We start from the raw sequence: 21,535 nt of genomic DNA, 5'->3' as shown, positions 1-21,535 counted from the left end.
GAAGTGTGCCTAGAATGATGAAAAACGAACTCTCAAGACCTGCGAGCTATTGATTTGCTTGAAAAACGAACGCTACCAATTTCTTCTAATTAATTTGGAATATCCTTTTAGCAGTTTTTAAGAATTTCGACTAATTTTCCAAAAAATTTTCTATTATTTTTCAGAGTTGCATTCAAATTTGGTGCCCTAACAATGATATCTGGTATCATTGGTGTTCCATTGGGAGCATATATTTCAAGAGCTCTAGTCAAACGACTACCAACAGCAGATCCATTAATATGTGCATTTGGACTGTTTTTCAGTATACCACTAATGGCTGGTGCCATGATAGTTGTATCGAAAAATAGCACAGCTGCATATACGATGGTATTTTTTGGTGAATTAGCTTTAAATTTAAACTGGGCAATTGTTGCGGATATGCTGCTGGTAAGGAAATTTACAAAAAAAAAAAATGCGTGTTGTAATTTTAACGCGAAAATTAGTTTCTTTTTTTAATTTTTTTTTTATACCAATTTCCTAATCCTTTTTTTTTTGTATTTATTATTCTATCGCTTTGAAATTTATTGAAACTTTCTTGTTAATTATTATTTTTTTATTTGTAAATTTAAATTTAAAAAAAAAAAATCATTTTTTAAACATAACACAAATTCATTTGACAAACATTATCTAACTATACAAATGCAGTTAATTATTGTTCTTGGTAGGTGGTGGACAGATTTGTATTTTATTATTTTTTGTAAAGCACATATTTTGTAACTAATTTCACATTCAAACACAATCATTTTTTTTTTTACACTTTACACAAAACCAAGATCGATTCACTTGAAGCACAAGTACAATTTAACATTATCTAATTTTTAAAAATATAGTACAAGTTTTTAGATTCTGTAATTTAAAACATTTTTGAGAAGTGTACATCTGCTTATACCTTTAGTAGTAAAAAGTTTTAGTAGTTTATATCAAACTTTTATTATTATTACTATGGTTGTTTTTTTAGTTTTGAAGACGAGCTAAATAAAAATAAGTACCCTTTGTCGAAAATGGTAAAAATATCCTGTTGGAAATTAGAATCTGCTTCAATTTATATTTTTCAAAGATATTGCTCCCTTGATGTATTGATAAGATTCCTAGGGCATATCTCTACATGAGAAATACATCCTCCAGTTTGATATTGGTTGTAGGTTGTCGGAAAAAATAACAATCCAAGTTGAAAAAGTTTTGGGATTTCAAATGATCAAGACTTTTCAGTTTTTGAATTGATGTAGGTTGAGAGATTAATAATACCTGTAAAGTGCTTGGAAGTTTCGGATTTGGCTCATTGTGATATATTTTCAGTATTTCGGTGGCGGTGTCTAGTCTTAGCATGTCATTTTTCCTGATTTACGATAAATACTCTATTTCTAGAATAGTAAGGCTTTTCTGAGGAACTTCTTCACACAATAAGCAATGGTTCCACATGATTTTACAAACAATGTAGGAGTCCATGGTCAAACGATATAATTTTCATAACCGAACCGACATAAGTTTTAAATATGAACTATTTTTTGGTCAGCAAGCATTGAATTTACTTCTTACTTAAAGAACCTTCGTGGACAAAGGCACAACATTTTTTTATAAACGGACTTATTGTTTTGGAGCCCATAAAGAACGAACACAAATATTCATAGTATATACATAATACGTAACACTTTAACAAATTTACAACAAACTTTATCGTTTTCGTTTTTACAGTTTTTGTTTTCAGAAGACTTCTGGATGCATTCGAACTTCTCGACAAAGTTATTTTTTTAATAGAAAAAGCAAAAAAAGGATTTTTTTTACACACGGATTACACGAATTAAAAGTGCAATCGGAAGCTCCTTTTTCCGAAAAATCAGAAAAAATGAAATTGGTGTTCGTCAAATCGACGAAGGTTAGCTTTCTAAGGTTAACTTCAATTTTGTATTGTATTTTGTTCATTTTGCACCAAAAAACCTCAAATTTGAAACTTAAATATTTTATGTTGAACATAAACTCTTAATCACTACTTTTTCCTCTGCGTAAACTGTCACAAAAGGATTTATGTTGAATATAAATGCTTTAGTTTCAATTCAGCAAACGGCTCTAAGTAGTTTAGCGTTTTTCGTAAATACACGTGTATTTTACCTTTTAACTACACGTGTACTACTGAAACGAATACACGTATATTGACAATCGAGAGCTCTTCTTCTCACTTTTGTTTACAATTCCTATGTCCTTGGTGCCAGTTCAATTAACAAAGTCAATTGGACATCCATAGATTAAGATTATAAATTTAACTATATATTTTTTTCGTACTAGCTCGGTTGTATGAGATCAAAAAAGTTTTCATTTCCATAAATCCTTTAAAATCTTCCAATTGAAGAAAAAATAAGCCGTCAAATTTGTGCTCTCTCTAGGGAGCTTGAATGGGCTTCGTTAGTTCAGATGGTATCTCCACCGTTATTTTGAAGAGGTTTTCTTACGCTTTCGAAAAAACACTGCGTAAGCTTTTCAACCTATAATTAATTAGTATGACAGTAAACGATTATCTTTAAAATTTCCACATGATTTCTTAAAGGTTGCTAGAAATTCTCTACTTCTATTTATGGAGACTACGTCCGCCCTTAACAAATACTATCCTGATGTTTGGTCAGGTATTTCTCAAAAAATAAAACTCAAACTTTATAACACAATTTCAGAAACAACTGATTTATTTTAAACATCATCGCAATGTAACCTTTCTATCTCTTATTTCTTTTATATAGTGAAACAGCACTCCTCCTCTAAAGCCACTCCCAACTCACTAAAAATACTTAGGTAAAGAAATTCATATAGCCTCAGTCCGAAAAAATGATTTAAAGTTTAAAATTTTATTTTATGAATAGTAAATTTCAATATTGCATCGACTCGAATGATTTTTATACAAACAAGTCTTATGTAAAAGCTTACTCTTAGTCTATAATTTCATTCTATTTTTACATTTCGTAGTCATAAATGTGCAGTTAGTATTTAATTTCAGTTGAAGTACCTATTCTTGAGAGGAAAGGTAAATACCAGTAATGATGTTTAATCAATAGATAAGTTGACGTAAATTAATACTTGAAGTTACATGAATTCATATTACATCGAACAACAAACAATTGCAGACGGATTTAACTATAAACCATCAATTTAATGCTTTTTTACAATGCAATAATCTAAAGTTCATTTATTGCAAGCGACTACTATTTGATTGTAAATCAAATCTACCGTAAAACAAAATGTTGCTGAACAACACTTAGAAAATATTCTTTGAACATTTTTTTAAGGTTTCCTTTAAAATAACCCATACCACCTTATTTGAAATTAATTTTAATTCAACTTAGTGACTTAGCCAAACAAATTTAGTTTTTCTAGATTTTATTTAAGTTTTTTTCTTTAATTTTAAGCAAATTCTTTCATTCATTCCACCAATAACAACAGTTAACTGCCAGTAGCTAGATTTGTTCTTAAAAAAAATTGCTTAAATTTCTTGTTAAATCGAATATCGCTTTTTTTAAATCTTTTGCTTATATTAATTTTTTTTTTTTTTTTTTCAAAAAAAAATCTAAATATAAAAAAAACATGCATCACCATTCACTCATGATAATAAAATTCTTCCGGGCAAGAGTGATGATTTTCAAATTACACAAATTTAACGGTTAGAAAAAATGAACATCTTAAAATTCGAATTAATATGCACTCCAAAAACATTTGCCCCAATTTAATTTAAACTGATTCGCCTAAAAGTATGCTTTTCCACTTATAAATCTCTCCACTAATATAAAAATGGAGCAAGTATCCAAACCTATTTATTTGTTTAGAATTTATAATTTTCCTCCTACACAAACCATTTTTCAAAGCGAAATGCGTTTAAATTTTTCTACAAATCAGCACCATCTTTTGAGAGCTTTATGTAATGTAAATAACAATGCTTTCCGTTACACTTTTTAATTTATTTGAATAGCAATTTTTAATGACATTCTCTGTACACTTCTCATTCCTTCTTGTTTGTAATTTTTAAAACTTATTCTTATTATTAATTAAAATTTAAAAATTATCTTCAGTACGTTGTGGTGCCAACAAGACGATCAACGGCAGAAGCCTTCCAAATTCTCATTTCACATGCATTTGGTGATGCTGGAAGTCCATATCTAGTTGGAGTGGTAAGTTATTTGAATTTTTCAAAAATTCTTACCAAATAATACTGATTTTTGTTTTCTTTTTTTCTAGTTATCTGAAGCAATTAAGAAGCACTTGAGAAATTCAGCCCATACAACCAGTGCGTTTGTTAGCAATGGATTGGAGAGTTTGTCGCTATCACTAGAAAATGCTACAACAACTGAGATGGCAACGTTAGCAATAAATCCTCTTCCTTCAATTATTGTTGATGAGGTAAATTTCTAAATGTTTAAGGCTTTGAAATTGTTACTAATTATTTTTTTTTCTTTAAAGGATACAAATCTAACAAAATTCGAAGCATTACAATATGCTTTGTTTTCAACCAGTTTTGTTGAAGTTATTGGTGGTATTTTCTTCCTATTAACAGCGGCGTTCATTATTAAGGACAAAACGAAAGCTAGTCAGGCTGTAATAGGTAAGTTCTTTTTTATTTTAAAGTGAGGCCTCAGTTATAGCTATCTATAGCCGTGTTTTATTGGTACTCAGTATTTTACTGAGTTAACATTTTAATCTGTAAACAACAACAAACAATTACTTTTATTTATTATTACTAATCTTTTATTGTTGAAGGGTCAAAAACCTATAAGCCTAGAAAAAAAATTCTCTGTAAACCAACAAATAAAAAACTTTTGTTTATCTTTAGCAATCATTTGTTGTTGTTTCCCGTGCAAAATTTTACTGAGCTAAGAACTGAGTTACCAATAAAACACGGCTTAAAGTAAAATCCATCAGATAAAATAGAAACATCAGGAATCTGAAATGTTTTACTGATGAGCATTTATAGCTACCAGTAAATTTACGTCATCAAATTAAATGTTTTTTTACATTCGCTTCCCAAACAATTTTTTTACTGATCATTGCTTCAGTAGTTCTTTTTAATGATGGCACCGAACAGTACAAAAATGAAACGCCATCAGTAAAACGAAATCGATTTTTTTTTGGCATTTAGCAATCAGCTGTTTAGTAAAATATGACTTCATCAGTAAAATTTATTAAATGGATTTGTAAATAAAATTTAACATCATATGCATTGCTTTTCTTTTTGAAAAAAAAAATAGTTTAAATAAGCTTTCAACTTATTTCATCAATATTTTGCTCAAAATAAAAGTTTAAAATAGCTAAAAAAAAAATTTTACTGATGGATTTTACTCATAGCTATAACTGAGCCCTAAGTTAAACACTCAACATTTTCAGACCTTTGAATATATGTAGATCTTTAGATTTTTGAATTATCATGAGGAAATCTCCCAAAAAAACTTGTTAATGAAGATTAAAAAAATAGGTAACTTTACATTGATTTACTCACATGCAATAAAATAGAATCTCCTTCAAATCAATTCCTGTATTTAACGGCCATATTATTCACTAGTTTAAAAAATACATTTGGATGTAAAATTGTCAAATGTTAAAAATAAATCCAAATCCAAAATAGTTATCCCGATTTTAACTATGAAAATAGTTTAAAAATAGTTAAAAATGACTATTTTTATCTCTCTGTGATAGTGAATATTATGGATTTGGATTTATTTTTAACATTTCAATTTCTTTATATCCAGATGTATTTTTTAAACTAGTGAATAATATAGCCGTAAGAGATAATCGTCATAATTAAAGCGGAAAATAAATTGAAATTTGAAGATTGAATGGCTCACAAATTAAACACATAGTTTAAAGAAACTCAAGTGTTATTTTTTTTTCAAATCTCAATATCTGTGTTTTTTGGCTAAGCTATGCGCAGTAGGGTTTCCAAAATATCAAAATTTGAACAAAGCTTTTTATGCACGCATCAAGAAAAAAAAAATAGAAACTAATGTACTTTGTCAAAACTATATTCGCAACTTGATTTAGCTTCTATTCCTGTTGGAAGCTGCGTTTTGTTTATGAAATACATGTAAACTCCAACTGCGGATACGGATATTAATTCTAAAAAAAAAACACAGCTAATATTTAGCACTCTTCTCCCTTGTAAATTAATGTTCAATGACCTGTTGAGTTCGCTGACGTTTCTTTGTTTTTGAGCAGTTCAGTTTTCAGGTCAGTTATTGTTTCAGGAGCTAGATTTCTCGCTCTAACCACTTTTGCTCAAGCAAGGTGTATAAATATGTAATAGAAAAAAATGAAAAGCGGTTTTATCACTGTTGAACCCATCACGATGAGTCGTGGCAATACAGACTTACCTGAGGAACTCGACCGCTCTTCTTGCGCTGTGCAATCGAGCTAGTTCGTCTGCACTCTTGCGAACAAATAATTCGCCTCCATTTAAGTCGCCATGTTAATGATTCTCAGTTAGTTCGGGTCCGAATAAGAACTTTTTTGCAGTAAGATGTGCTTCTTAGGTCGTTTCCTAATTGTTCAATCGCTTACTCGTACATACTCCTATGTATCCAAACTGATGTCTGATGTCAACGCCAGTCGCCAGGCAAATAATTTCGAGTAAATGGTTATCAGGACGAATCTATGTGTCCATTCTATGCATAAATGCGATCCTGGACTTTCAATGATTTTGATAAATAATTTTTTTGATTTTTTTTGTCAAAAAGCTTGCAGGCTTTTTTTTAAAGCGCAAATTAATTTTATAATTACATAGTCGTATTTTCTATAAAAAAATGAAGTTTAATTTTTTTCCAAATTTGTATGGACAAATTTTAACATTAATTTATTAACTTTATTTAAAGTCGCCATTAAAAATTTCCCATATTAAATGGCGACTTTAAATTCAATTGGGTGTGAATAACAGATAAGCAGAAATACTCATTAAACCTGAATAGAAGATGTAAACAATCAAGGAGGATCACGTTCACAAAAGTTAGGGTTCTGAATTTAAGGATTTTTTTTTCAAAATTTTTCCTTCCAAGCCATTTTAACCTGTGACTGGTTTGTTGCATATTCCGGTCAACGAAAAAATAATTATATCAGGACAGGACAGAGCAGTTTCGTGGGAAACGTGCCATGAGCCTTGTACTAACAGTTTTGTGAAAATTACATTTAATAAATATGCCAGTGCTTTTTTTTTTTCAAAGTTTTAACTTAACGTCTTGAATGAACCCAGATTTTCAAAATTATTTTTGTTCTCTGCGATTATTTTTTATATTTTATTGTGAATATATGAGTAATCTTTCCCTGAAGTCCTTTTTTGTTTTTTTGTGAAGGCGTTTCGTTTGTTGAGCTAAAATTTTACACTTTAGGTCTTCTTACATTTGCATATTTTTTTAAAGTTACTCTTTTCCATATTAATCTTTTACTATGTTTTTCTATTTTCAGATAGCCAAATTGCAGCACAAAGCCAAATGCCCATGAATATTGAACAGATGTCATAAGTTACTGCAATCCATCCTAAAAAGAAAATTAGCTGTAAGATGCATGAAAAACACGTGCCTATGCATACACAGTAGTCTTACATTATATGCATCTTAAGAAGTATAACGTAGGTTAGAAGTTACAAAAAGTGCACTCTCTTACTAAATCTACTAAAAAAACTCATTCTGATTTTGTTTTTTTTTTTGCAAAGATGTTTTCCTTAGTCACGGTATAAATATGCTTTATATCATTATAATAATTAAGTTACGTGACAGCGTTCTAATATTATATAATTTTAGTATTAAGTATACATACACACATATTGTAAATATGGTTCATAATGAAATCATTTAAATGTAATTTAAAATAAAATATCCACAAACAAGACAATCTTGTCGATATATTGAAAAGAAACAATTATCCAAAGTCTATGTCCTATGTCGTCCTGTTTGTGGTAAGATGAAAAAAATAAAATAAATGATTGCTCAATAAATAAAAATCAATTATTCCAATTTGCATAAATCTTACCTCTGTCTCGTAGGTAACATGCAAATAGATAATAAAATAAAGAAATTTTTTGTTTTGCTTTTTTAGATAGTTTAACTAGAATTTAAATAAATGTTAAGATTTTTTTTATTATTATATAAAAAGACAATATATAAAATGCTGCCGTTTCTGGTGTCAATCTATAATTAAAAAGAAAAATTGAAATTATTTTTAAATTAAATTAAAAAGATAAATTGTTGTTGCATTAAATTAACAAATGAAAAATCCTTTAAAAAAAAAACCTATGAATAATATTAGGCTTTGGAACAAGACTGCTGGTAATAAGTAATAAATAAATCTAAAAATTGTATTTATTTTTTTTTTTTGTTTCGTTTTATTAATAGATTTTAGAGAAAACAATTTAGATAAGAATGATTAATATTGTAATGGACGGTGGTGTTGATAAAATTATTTGTATGTAAACAAAATTAATACATAATTGGTCGATGATTTAAATTGGTTTTTATTTTATTTTTAACAACCGCCTAATTTTTTTTCGAAATTGTTAAAATTTTTCAATTTAAAAAATTTCACTCTGTAAATACTAAATAATATTATAAAAGGTCCTCTAGTGCATTGTGAATTTTGTTGGAATTTTCAAGACTATTTCGGTAACGAAAAATACCCCCAAAATACAATTTAATGAAATTTCATACAAATGAACAGTACCCAATGGAGCTATAGTCTTTCTTATTAATTTGGAAATTGTTATTATTATAAATAAAAAAAAACATGCAACATTAAAAACTTATTTGTTTTTTATTTGTTTCTGATCAACCTAATTTTTTGTTTTGGAGCTGTCCTGTGTCAATGATTTTAGTTGTGGATATTGAATCTGGAAAACGATTGCGACTTTTTTAATGTAAATCTTTTGTGCATTAAGGATGTTGAATTATTTTAAAATGTCAAAGTAAGTATGAATTAGAAATATCTAGAATATCGTCCTAAAAGTTGTCTGATGCCAACGCAATGAAGTTTTCATTTTCGGTGTCTTTCGAATATAAGATTTTTGTCTCATGAACATCGGAAATATAATGTACGAAGCTTACTTCATTATGTAAGCATTCGTAAAAATAAAAGTTCAGATAACAAACAATCAAACATGACATTACAATGATAGAGAATGCCGTCTGACTACGCATCTTCTACTGTATACGATTTGGCCGATTCGTTTCAAACTTGGAAGGCGATCATTTTAAGACACTCTCCAGCAGAGACCAGAAATAACAGTCAACCTTTATTTTCAATCGGTTTCTCTCTGAGAGTTACCACATTACTTTAAATAGTTTCGGTTAAGGTTTGAGATTTATTTTTAAAAATCAAAAATAAAGGTTATCGCTTGAGATTTATTTTTTATTTTTTTAAATATCTCTCAATGGTTGAAATTTTTACAAAAAAATAAATGGAAAAGGTCAACCTTTAACCGTTTTCGCTGAAAATAAATCAAAAATGGTCAATTCAAAGGAAAATGTCGAATATGTCAAGAATGTCTTTATATTGCAAAAATAAATATGAAAAGGATGTTTTTTCTAAGTTTATGAACTAAATAGACTCTTAAAGTTCTTTAGACCCAAGATTATATCTCTTTTCGTTTGAAGTAAAATCTAGAGACGAAAATGTGTTTTCACTGTGATTTGATGTCGCTGGGACGACAAGCACAACCAATTCAATTTCGAATATTTCAGGAGACCAATGTTCTAATATCTAGGTCAAATCATTCAGCTTCCAGAAGCGTTTCCGCCCGCCCAACTTCAAACGGCAATATCTCATATATTTTTGATGCCAAAAGGTGGCGGGGACTCTAACCTACATTTGGGTACAACTCCCATCCCTGTAGGTGCCCGCGTTCTCAAACCGGGAAAACTTAAAGGTAACAAAAAAGTTAAGCCCGATTCTGAAAAAAATAGGCATGATGAGAAAGTTTAACATGGAAGATGATTTTTTTTTAAATCTGACAATGTGCAAAGCGTAGGCCCATGATACAAGCTATCATTTGGCATCACTCCCAAATTGTTCTCAAGCGGTTTGGCTTCCAGGAGCTTTCAAAGATTGGGGGAGTTTTCGAAAAAAAAATTTACCCCAACTGTCAAACGTGATTTTCTCGGAATCTTGAAAAAAATCCAAAAACCCGATTTTACCACTAAAGCGCTATCCTTATTTTTCTGATATTTTTTTTCAAGATCTGTATTGAAACCCATCAGACTAAGGCGCATATCCTATCCATACTGTTCACGTAGTTAAGACATTTTAAGCTAAAACCAATTGATTTATAAATAAATCAAGGAGTTAACTCAGGAACAGGAAACAAAGGAACTGAACTGAAGCTAACGACCCGCCACTGAATTATAATAGCAAATGAGCCTCATCTAGATGTTAAATACCAATCCACTCGGGGCTATTACAGTTACAGCTTGGTCATTGACAGAAGTTTTCTCTACCCAGTTAAAGCACCGCTATTGATTAAAACATAAAAAGATATCTAACAATATTTCCGCCAAATCCAAAAGTAAGTACCAATTGCTTACACAGTTGTGAATATACTCCAAAGTGTACCATGTTCCAGTTTTCATATAAGCACTTTTGCTTAAACTGGATTATAGGAAGTGGTACTGCCGCTACTGCATCTTAGTACAGGAGTCCCCGTATTTTCACATACCACACGTAAACAAAACCGTTTAGGAACTATGTCATGAAGTAAGTCAAAAAATAGGTTTCCGCAAATTCCAAGAAATACCTACTGCATTTATGGAATTATTTTAACCAACAACTTCTTCAATGAACCGTTAGCAGTAAGTTAAACTTTGATGAAATGTAATGACAACTTTGTGCTTACTTCCAACAGGAAGACATACTAAGTCAGATGGTAGGCAGACACAAGTTTCAAGAGATTGGTCACTTTAATGAGGTTGTGTAGCTATTGAATAAAATCAAGTGCATGGGTGATTGCAGTATGGTATTTATATTATAACAATCAATTGGTAGATCAGCGGCCAAAAAATTACTTAACAAAATTGTGGGGAAGCTGGTTATTTTAATGAATTAAATTTTATGGATGGTAACTAGTCTCATTGCACAGATCATAGCATATTATTCATATCGCGCTTCATAAAGCTTGAGATCGTAGTCGATTTTTTTTTTTTAGAAATTAAATCAAAAATTAAATGTGGATACTTATACATATAAATGTTTTTAAGTTTTTTTATATATTTTTTACTTTTTTTTTAGTTACTTAGTAATTGACTTGGCTTAGTCAATTCCAACCAATTTTTTTCTAAGGAACCAAAACGTTATTTTATTTAATATTTTATAAACATAAGACATAAAAATGACATTCTTCTAACCATGTTGAAGTTAACGTATCAACAAAGGGACACATTACTGGTTGTTTTCCTTTAAATAGTCAAATTTTGCTTAATTTTTCACTGTAAAACTGTTGTATTGATAACTCTTTCACATCACCTTTTAGCCAATCAAGGCTATGACAGTTGGTGTTTGAATACAAAAAAGTTACACATACGCCACAATGAACTCGTATTTGCCTATGGGAAGTTAATATACCTTGGAGACCAAAGTAAAGAATTTTTTTTATAGAAAACCATTTGGTTTTAACGTGTACTGTACATAATATTCAGAAATATGTGAATTTTTTTTTTTGGTCCTATTTTAAAAACTTGCGATGTTGTTTTAGTTTTCAAAAAAGTAGGTATGTAAAATTTCAAAGTTAAACTTATGAACTTAGAAAGAAAAATATTACAATTTGAGTTCAACAAAACAGGGGTTTTAAAGATTAAGATTTGGAATAGTTTTAATTTGTTAAAAAAAAATGTTTTTTTTTAGTCTGAATTTCTCCCAAATGGCTTAGTCAATTCCAACCAATTTTTGCCATACCAAACCATTTTATAGTTTTTGTACAATTCAAAAAAAAATTTTGGAAATTAATATTTTTGGGTAAAAACTAATTGGGATTTTTTTTTAAACTTCGATTTTCGAAAACGGGACATAGATTTATTTAAAAATGTGGTTATAGTGCAAAATATGCTATACCTTACCAAGATTTTTTTTACGGACTTCCAAAAAGGGGGGATGTTCCCAATTCTTCTGTATTTTTTTTAGATTATGTGTTATCTCAAAAGATTCGGCCGGGTGAATCGTTTTTGATGATTCTTTTTGCTTCTGCTTTTAGTGTGGTTAAATTTTAATTCTGACTACCGCATTCATGAGAAATCTGTGATATAAGTCTCGATCTATAGAAGTCAGTTTTTTTTTTATAAAAATGATTATACTACATGTTTTTTTTTTTCATAAAAAAACAAGTTTAGTAAAAAAACGCTCTAACGATTTTCCAAAAAAAATTTGAAAAAAAATTAGCAGCTTGAACTCTTAGAATAGGAACCCGGGATCCAGCCATGTATTTTATGTATTTTTAAATGCAACAAATACAAAACGAAAAATAATACACGGCGCGGCGTCCCACAGTCACCTCCCCAAATGAAAACCATGGATTCCTGAGGTCATTTTAAGTCGAAAAACTTAAGTGGCAATTTTCTCGTTTTCATCCCGTTTTCGAGTTATGACGTGTTTAATGATTTTTGCTCTCTTTTCCTTTAACTGGTCTTATCTTTGCCAAACGACGTCTGATTCTGATGATTTTTTTTACAACCAATCAAGAATTTATCTCAAAACTTTTTTTTCTGCGGATAACCGTTTCTCCGCCATTTTGCATCAAACACAATTTTCTTCGTTTTTTAAGTTGTTTTTTACACTTTCGTATCAATTAAGTAAAAAAAAAACACGTTAATGAGTATTAATTTTTTGCGCTTGATTAGTTGTAAAAAATATCATTCGAATTCGTTTGGCAAAGATAAGATCAGTAAAAGGAAAAGAGAGCAAAAATCATTAAAAACGTCATAACTTGAAAACGGGACGAAAACGAGAAAATTTCCACTTAAGTTTTTCGACTTAAAATGACCTCAGGAATCCATGGTTTTCATTTGGGTCAGTGACTGTGGGACACCCTGTACATTTAACAAAGAATAGTTGTTCATGCTTGAAATCGCATGAAATACAGTAAATTGTTGATTTAAATTTTTTTTCCTCTTCCCTTTTCTTTATCAGCTTTAACTTGTCCCTATAAAATTCCAATTTTTTGGTAAACGGCTCCAACGTTTTTGAAAAAAGTTCAAGTGTTCATTTTGGATAATTTCTATCTTTTTTATGAAAAGAGGTTTCTTCGAAAATAGTTATTAACTGAAATTTGAATGAATTTTATTTTTTTTTTTTTCGAATTCCTCCTAGACAACCCAACCCATTTCAATGAATTTTTTTTTAACTTAGGTACCTACGTTAAAAACTCAAATACAAAATAATTAAAACAAAAAAGTTAAGTGTTAGAAAAAAATAATATTTTTGTTTTACGAAAATCAAAGTTTTGATAATCCATTTTTCGAAAATAAAAATAAAAAATAAGTTTTTCAAAAAAAATCCGACTGGCAATTTTTTAATTTTTTTGTGATTTTTAAAAAAATTTTATTTGTTTTTTTTTTTGTTAATACCGCTATTTTTTTATATAAACCTACTTTATCTTGATGAAAAACAATTTTTGTTACAAAAAATTAATTCCTTTTAAATAAAATTTCCACTAAAAACGAAAATGAGCCTGAGCGAAAAAGTCCTGTAAGTAAATAGAAGAAGATCAAGATCACTGCTCACTGCGATAACACCATTTCTGACACTAGATACTTCGAAAAATCTTGGAAAATCATATTTTATGGTTCTAGTTTGTTCATGATATAAGATTTGTGATATTTTATTACTACTTTATATTCAATATTAAATTAAATTCAAGTTTTTATTTTTCAGCTGCATTTTTGTTTGTTATTAATAATCTTAATGTAGGTAAATAAAATAATTGTCCTTTTGCTTTATTAACCATGGCAACAAGGAGCCGGTTGACAACAAGGCGGTGCTGGAGGAGGATGGTATGCTGGTGGTGGTGGCGGTCTTGGAGCAGGAGCTGGAACATACACAGGATGTGGAACAAAAACAACTGGTCTTGGTGGAGGTGGTGGTGGACGCGGAGGTGGTGCTGGAACTGGAACGAAAATTGGCTTCGGAATTGGAATGTAAATTGGTTGAGGATGTGGTGCTGGAGCGTAAACTGGTGCTGGCGCTGGATGGGCAGGTGCTGATACAAATATCACACCGCCACCACCACCTCCTCTCCCACCACCACCTCCGCCTTTCTTCTTCTTAAATGTTGGATCACTCGTAGCAGGAGTTAGAGTTAAAACCACTAGGGTAACGAGCGAAATAAAGTTGTACAACATCTTTTCGAATCAAAGATCACGTCCTTACTAGTGAATTTCCAATGAATCTCAAGTTTTTATAAGATTTTGAGTAAAAAGAATAATTTTAACGCCGTTAATTTCATACATTTAATTATCAATGAAATTAATAAAGGATAATTGGTTTCTTCGGACACATTGACGCTAACAATTCATATACATAGGTGCTAGTAAACTCGAACTAACTTTGGGGTTTTCTACAAACGAATGATTAAAATGTAGAAATAATATGTGGTAGTTATTTATTTTTTTTTTTTTTCTGAATAAGGAAATATTTAAAAAATAAATGGGCTTACAATTATTGATGAATTGATGCTATGAAAATTATATAGCAATTGCAATTTTGTGGTAAGAAATTTAATCAATAAATCACTAAATAACCAGAAAAACGTAAATAAATTAAAAGCGAAAGTGAAGATGGGTAGGTATATAATTTCTTATGCAATAAATTTCTGATCCAATCTTGTAAAGTATGTTTTTTTTTAATAGTTTAAAAATGTGCACGTAATTGAGCTAGTTTACTAACTTCATGACATACCAACATAAATCAAATTTCAATTCCTTTCTATTTTTAGACAGTCTTTGAGAAAATAGTGAGTCATCTTAATAGAGAACAAAAACAATCTCATTCCACTCGATTTCTTACTTTTTACGGTACAGAAGAATTGATTTCTCGACCAATCTTAAAATTTGTCAGTTTTTCACATTATCTCGATACCAAATCTACTGGTTTCAGATGGTTTTAAAATTTATAATTGAAGAAAATACATTTTTATTGAAAAAAAATTAAGCAAGAGAAAAATCGGTGAAGGTGTAAAGGTATTTATGTTCCAAATTCATAAATGTAAAAGTTCTTTTATACATATCAAAAAAATTTTCTTGCATTAATTCAATCAAATACGTGGGAAAATAAATCTAATTTTTAAGTAGGTATTCAGGCGTTCAAAAAAGTAATGGTTCAATTCTACTTATCTACAAGCTGGATGTAAGAATATTATTTGTTTACATTAAATTACTCCAGTCTCTAGTTCAGTATCGACTCATGTTGATAAGAAAGGTAATTTTACTGTTTGTTCCTATATCTTACAATAATCTCCCTTAGTTTATTTGAATTTTCCTCTAACCTGCGCTTTTACCCTTCAATCTTATTGTAAAAACTACGTACTCTCATGTTTTTCACAATGTGCTCATGTTCAGCCTAGTGCCAATCAAGTTTTTTTTATTTCAAAAAGGAAGTTGAATGTAAGTACCTACTATACCCACTTTTGGTTCCCCAACACTGACCATTACTACCATTTCTCTTGATTTTAATAAGATGACTTCCAAATGACTTTGAATTTTCGTTGCACGTCACTGGTTCCTAAGCTTGATTTGAAGGACTGAACAGATCAAGTATGAAGTACGAGTTCAGTCCGAACAGCAGATATTTGGATGTTCATTAAATAAATGGAGTCATTGTTAAAAAAAAGTTTTTGATACAAAAATATGTAATAATTTAACAATGTCCAAACTAAATTCATCAAAATGGTTTCAAAAAGTTTTTTTATTTTTAGCCCTGATTTTTAAATCATCAGTTAGATTTTCAAACGAATAATGTCAATAGCGCAAAATTTTAAACGATCTGAGTAATTCCATGTGAAAAGAATCACAACAAAAACATTACTGTTAAAAAAAGAGCCAAGTTCTCTTATATTGAAATTATGCTGGCACAAAAAGTACTGAGATGTAAAAGTGTACCAAGTTCTAAAGTTTGGGTTCAAATTCGTATCAATAAAATTTTGATTGTTCTCTTGACAATTTTTCTTAATTATCGATTTTTAAAGTTATTTCAAAAATTGCCAAGTAAACAATCAAAATTTTATTGATACGAATTTGAACCCAAACTTTAGAACTTGGTACACTTTTACATCTCAGTACTTTTTGTGCCAGCATAATTTCAATATAAGAGAACTTGGCTCTTTTTTTAACAGTAATGTTTTTGTTGTGATTTCACTACTTTTTGCAAGGTATGGCTGTAGAATATAAAATCTCTATATTTGATGAAAATTCAGTGAAAATGGGTGAAATTCTCAAACTTTAAATTTTTTCCTTTGTGTAAACTACCAGCTCCACCATTCTACCAAATTTCAAGATTCTACGACAATCAGAAGTGCTCTATAATATTCGATGAAAATTCAGCGGGAATGCCGGTTGCCACGCCCCCTGGCTGAAATTCTCAAATTTAAAATTTTTTCCTTTGTATTAACTACCAGCTCTACTATTCTACCAAATTTCAAGATTCTACGACATTCAGAAGTGCTCTATAATAATTTATGAAAATTCAGCGGAAATGGGCGGTTGCCACGCCCCCTGGCTGAAATTCTCAAGTTTTAAATTTTTTCCTTTGTATTAACTACCAGCTCTACTATTCTACCAAATTTCAAGATTCTACGATAATCAGAAGTGCTCTATAATATATAATGAAAATTCAGCGGAAATGGGCGGATGCCACGCCCCCTGAATTGAAAATCTCAAATTTTCAATTTTTGTAAAATTTCAAGTTTCTACGATATCGGGAAGTTCTCCATAATTTTGATGATCTGTCAGTGAGTCAGTTACGGTTTTTGCGATTTTTGAAGCCCTATATCTCAGAAACTACTCATCGTAGGAGGCTGAAATTTTGTGAGGAGTTTGGTTTTTACGAGCTCAACAAATGTAGTGAGTTTGAAATTTCTAGCATCTTTGGTGTGGAAGTTAGAGGGGGGTCGAAAATGGCCTGAGTTGTTTCCTGTAAATAAGGGTGTAGTGCCAAAGTTGCTAGAGAACTTGGCTGGGCACTGCCCCTTGATATACGAAAAATACCTGTCATGAAATCTTTTTGTGTCATTTTTTACTGGTTCCTAAGCTCAAAACATGAACTTCTGTATATAAATAATCCCCCAAAAAAATTAGCAAGTGAGTAGTATGAATTATTTTCTTAAGTCACTCAATTTTTGAGAGTAAAAAAAACTATGATCTTAAATTACTTTTTTGCATATTTCTTGCGACTTTAAGCATAATTGAATGAATGTTTTTTCGCGTTTGTAGGGTGATATTAAGACCTTTCCAAATTCGTTATTAAAAATGAAATTAGTCCATTTTAAGCTGATCTATTACAAAAAAGGTGAAAAACACATTTTATTTTTTTTCTAAAAAAACCCATTTTTTAATTTTTTTTTCAAAACTGTTTTTGAAGTAAAATTTTATGATCTTTTCAAAAAAAATTATCCCGTTATGATTTTTACACTTTTAAGCTAGTTTTTCAAAGTTTTTTGTTGTTGTTTTTCTAGGCATTCTTAGTATTTGGGTTATATCTTGAGTAATAAATGACTAATCTGAACAAAAGAACGAGAACCTGAAAGCTGAATAAATAAGTAAGAAACACTAGAATAACTTTTCTGGGTAACTTTAGATGTTTAAGAGCAATGTATTAAAACATTTAAAAAAAATCGATATTTTAACGGAAATTTTTGCAAAAAAAACTTTATTACTTAAAGAAAAAATCAAAATCTTTCGAATCCTCAAAGTTTTAAATTTTTCATGTATAGCACATTTTCTGGAAAAGATAAAAAGATAGTTTTCTTCAAAATCTATGGATAATTCATAAAGATATGACAATTTTTGTAACGATCAATATTTTCGACTTTTTCTGTTACTTTTTGAGTTTTTGTCTATAACTTGAAAAGGAAGCCGAATTTGAAAATTTTTATTAAGTAATTTTTTGTAGATAATTAAATTTCCTATCGATATCCTATGGGTATCTTTTTTAAATATTTTAAAATTCAAATATTGCAAAAAAACTTAAGAAAAACTATTCAAAAATGAGAAAAAACGAAATTTTTAATTTTTCTACTAAATAATCCATTTTTATCCTTTGAGTATTTATAGATATTGAACATGTAATGGAGAAAAGAAGAAACTTTATTTTCATTAAAATTGTCGTGTATTGTCAAAAATTGAATACGGCTAAATTTGGATTATTTATTTTTCACCTTTTTTTGTAATAGATCAGCTTAAAATGGACTAATTTCATTTTTAATAACGGTTTTGGAAAGGTCTAAATATCACCCTACAAACGCAAAAAAACATTCATTCAATTATGCTTAAAGTCGCAAGAAATATGCAAAAAAGTAATTTAAGATCATAGTTTTTTTTACTCTCAAAAATTGAGTGACTTAAGGAAATAATTCATACTAATCACTTGCTAATTTTTTTGGGGGATTATTTATATACAGAAGTTCATGTTTTGAGCTTAGGAACCAGTAAAAAATGACACAAAAAGATTTCATGACATAGGTATTTTTCGTATATTCTTTTCACATGGAATTACTCATCTAGTAAAATGCTAAAGCCACTTAGTAAGTTACTACAGTTAAAAATCATTCCACTTTTTGGCTTTGTAATTTACTAAAATGGATTTAGCAATGTACTTAATCGTTTAAAATTTTGCGCTAATATAAATAAAATGCAAGACTGGGTTGCACGTACATTAGGGTGTGTCAAAATGCTAAAGTATGGAATTTTCAAATTTTATAGCTTTTAAAAGTTGCATTACTTATCAAAAATAAATTCTGCGTTTACAATTTTCATTTTAATTAATATCTTTGGCTCGCTCAAAATATATGTAGGAAGAAATCGAAGAAATTTGAATTTTTAGAGATTTTTTAAATATGTATATGTTTTTTTTTTAATTGCGCCTTTGAATACAAAAACAAATAAATTAAATATATATCTTTATAAGAAAAAACTTTTAAGCTTATATTTGTTAGAATTGAATACTTAGTAAAAAATCATTTTTTCATATAAAATCGTTTTTTTCCTAATAACTTCAACCGATTTGAGCGAGCCAAAGACGAACGATATTATAATTTTTGCTTACATATTATTAAACCTTAGACCCTAATAAAACTTTTGACCACTATTACATTGCAAAATTAGGGTACTTTTTTTCGGCCATACAAAAGTGAAACACCCTAACGTACATGCTCTTGCAGTTGAAAACTCTTTTATATTAGTTCACTATAAATTTTGAAGAAATTTTGTTGATGTTGGGGATTAGAGGACATTTAAGGCAAAATTTTGCTATATGAAAATTTTTTTTTTGTTATTTGAATTGCGATTGATTTGAATATTGAATATTATGTCTGCAAGGTTAAATCAAAGTCGTTAGAGCCGTTTTCAAATAATTTGTTATAACTTGCTTTAAATTTTTTTCAACACGCAACCAATACATGCATAATGCTATTGAGCATTTTTTAATTTTTATCAGACTTCAGATTTAGTTGTAATCTATCATTCATAACCAGATTTAAAGGATTGATCGCCAAAGCTGCCAGTTTTTTTTTTTTAATTAAAATGTCTTCACATACAAATAAGAAGATTTTAACCTTAAATTAATGGGATTTTTTTAAATTAGCACATTCAAGAAAATAAGAATATTTTTCCGCTTAATTTAAGACGGTAGTCTTCTTGGAAAAAAGCAGAAATCCACTTAATTTAATACAGAATTCGTTCTTTTAAACTGGTCTTTTTTCTCCTTGCATTAACTTTTTTTTTATTACTTCGGCATGACACTTTTTATTCATTTTTTATTTAAAGTCTTAATGCTTCATTATTTAATCTTTATTTCATCTTTTTTATGTATTTTTTCCATATTCCTTATATCGGAATCCACGTCTTTTTTAAATCTTTCTTAGAGAAGAAATTCAAAAACACCTGGGAAAATATCTATAACAAAATTTGTGCCGAACATATTTTTTCAGAAGTGTTTTCTCCTGTGTCTTTTAAAGTATCTCTTGCCAGAAAGTCTTGATTCCACTGATAACAAAGTAAGTAAATATATAAAACATTTATATTACCAATGCAAAATTTATTGCATTTTTAATTTTTTATTTTATGGAAAATTATAAACTGTAATTATTTTTTACAAAATTTCAAATTTTCTCTTTTGAATCAATTTTTTGTTTTTCTTAAATGATTTTGGTCACAAAACTCTAATCTATAATAATATTTGACTTGTTGCTTTAACACTCATTAAAAACGAAATTTTTAATTAACTTCGATTTCTCAGATTATCCGTGTTTCTTTCCGCTGCTCTTCTTCTTCTGTACAACTCGAACAACTTTCCCATGTCCTCCATGTCCTCGACTACTGCCACCACTGGATACACGCTTAACACCTGAACTCTTCTTCTTAGTAGCTTCAGCTAAGCCAATTTCTCCAAGGATGCAAGACAAAATAGCCACAATTAAAAGGACAAAAGACAACTTCATTTTTCTTGTTTTTTTGTTTTGTTGAATGCGTTTGACACTTTGAAACTTAATAATGTTAATGTCTGTTGGATTGAAAGGTCTTTTATATGCCCAGTAGTTGTGCATTTGTTTCCTCCTATCAAGATTTGGATTTATTTTTTCTTTTTTCTTTTGGTTTGGATGTTCCCTCCCAGCTCCCACTCAAATGTGTCTCGTAGCTTTGCTGGTTATATCAATTGCATGAATAGATTGAAAGTTAAACTTTTTAATCGAGACTTCGGGGGTTTTCTTATTTCTTCGATTTAAACAATGACAGTTGTGTGATAGCTTTGGGAAAGTGCTCATCGTGTATAATATAATATCTACCACAAAATTGTCTCGATACAATTATAGGTAAAAACAAAAATATGTCGGCATTTTCCGCAATCTACAAAATGTAAACACTCGTAATAGTTTTGATACCAAATGCGTAGTCGTCAGTATATTAAACAGATTTGTATCTTTTTTGTAGTTATGACCAATTTTTTACAATTAGTTGAGAGGTGTTAATAATTATAGACTACCTAAGTTGCAACAGAAATGTATATTTGTTTATTGTTTAATTGTGCAATTTGTGAAGGAAATTCACTATTTCTTAAACAGAATCGGATAATGATCCAATCTATTCGAGTAACAAAAGATTTCAATTTTTGAATAAAAGGTTAATGATGATTGATGAGGTACTTTTTCGTAACAATTGATTGCTTTATTTTTGAACTTGGTGTCTGCTCGCATCTGATTCACATTTTGTTTTCATCCGGGTAAATTTAGATTTAATAGTTTTCAATTTCTTAAAATCACCCAAATTTCTTCGAAATCCAAATTTAAGAAAAAATAAAA

The 21,535-nt window shown here is 29.4% G+C and overlaps 2 protein-coding genes across 5 annotated transcripts in view; one reads left to right on the top strand and one right to left on the bottom strand.

Annotated features, from left to right (window-relative positions):
- Positions 1-8,070, top strand: part of LOC129914553 (protein spinster) — a 47,844-nt gene extending 39,774 nt beyond the window's left edge. For 3 of the 4 annotated variants that reach the window (XM_055993887.1, XM_055993896.1, XM_055993871.1), the window contains 4 exons: positions 4,086-4,184; positions 4,252-4,413; positions 4,474-4,615; positions 7,462-8,070. In XM_055993887.1, the coding sequence (XP_055849862.1) occupies positions 4,086-4,184; positions 4,252-4,413; positions 4,474-4,615; positions 7,462-7,517 (459 nt within the window). In that variant the 3' untranslated portion in view covers positions 7,518-8,070. Of the gene's footprint in view, positions 1-164; positions 427-4,085; positions 4,185-4,251; positions 4,414-4,473; positions 4,616-7,461 lie in introns of all 4 variants that reach the window. The other variant, XM_055993879.1, reaches the window with a different exon arrangement.
- Positions 8,071-13,967: 5,897 nt separating this feature from the next.
- LOC129911147 (uncharacterized) lies at positions 13,968-14,369 on the bottom strand. The gene has a single exon (XM_055988844.1). The coding sequence runs from the start codon at positions 14,367-14,369 to the stop codon at positions 13,968-13,970; it is 402 nt and encodes a 133-aa protein (XP_055844819.1).
- Between the last annotated feature and the right edge of the window lie 7,166 nt (positions 14,370-21,535).

This window comes from Episyrphus balteatus, chromosome 1, assembly GCF_945859705.1.
Source record: "Episyrphus balteatus chromosome 1, idEpiBalt1.1, whole genome shotgun sequence".
Taxonomy (NCBI): Eukaryota; Metazoa; Arthropoda; class Insecta; order Diptera; family Syrphidae; genus Episyrphus; species Episyrphus balteatus.
The sequence above is the reverse complement of the archived record's forward strand: the minus strand, read 5'-3'. Positions and strand labels throughout refer to the sequence as shown.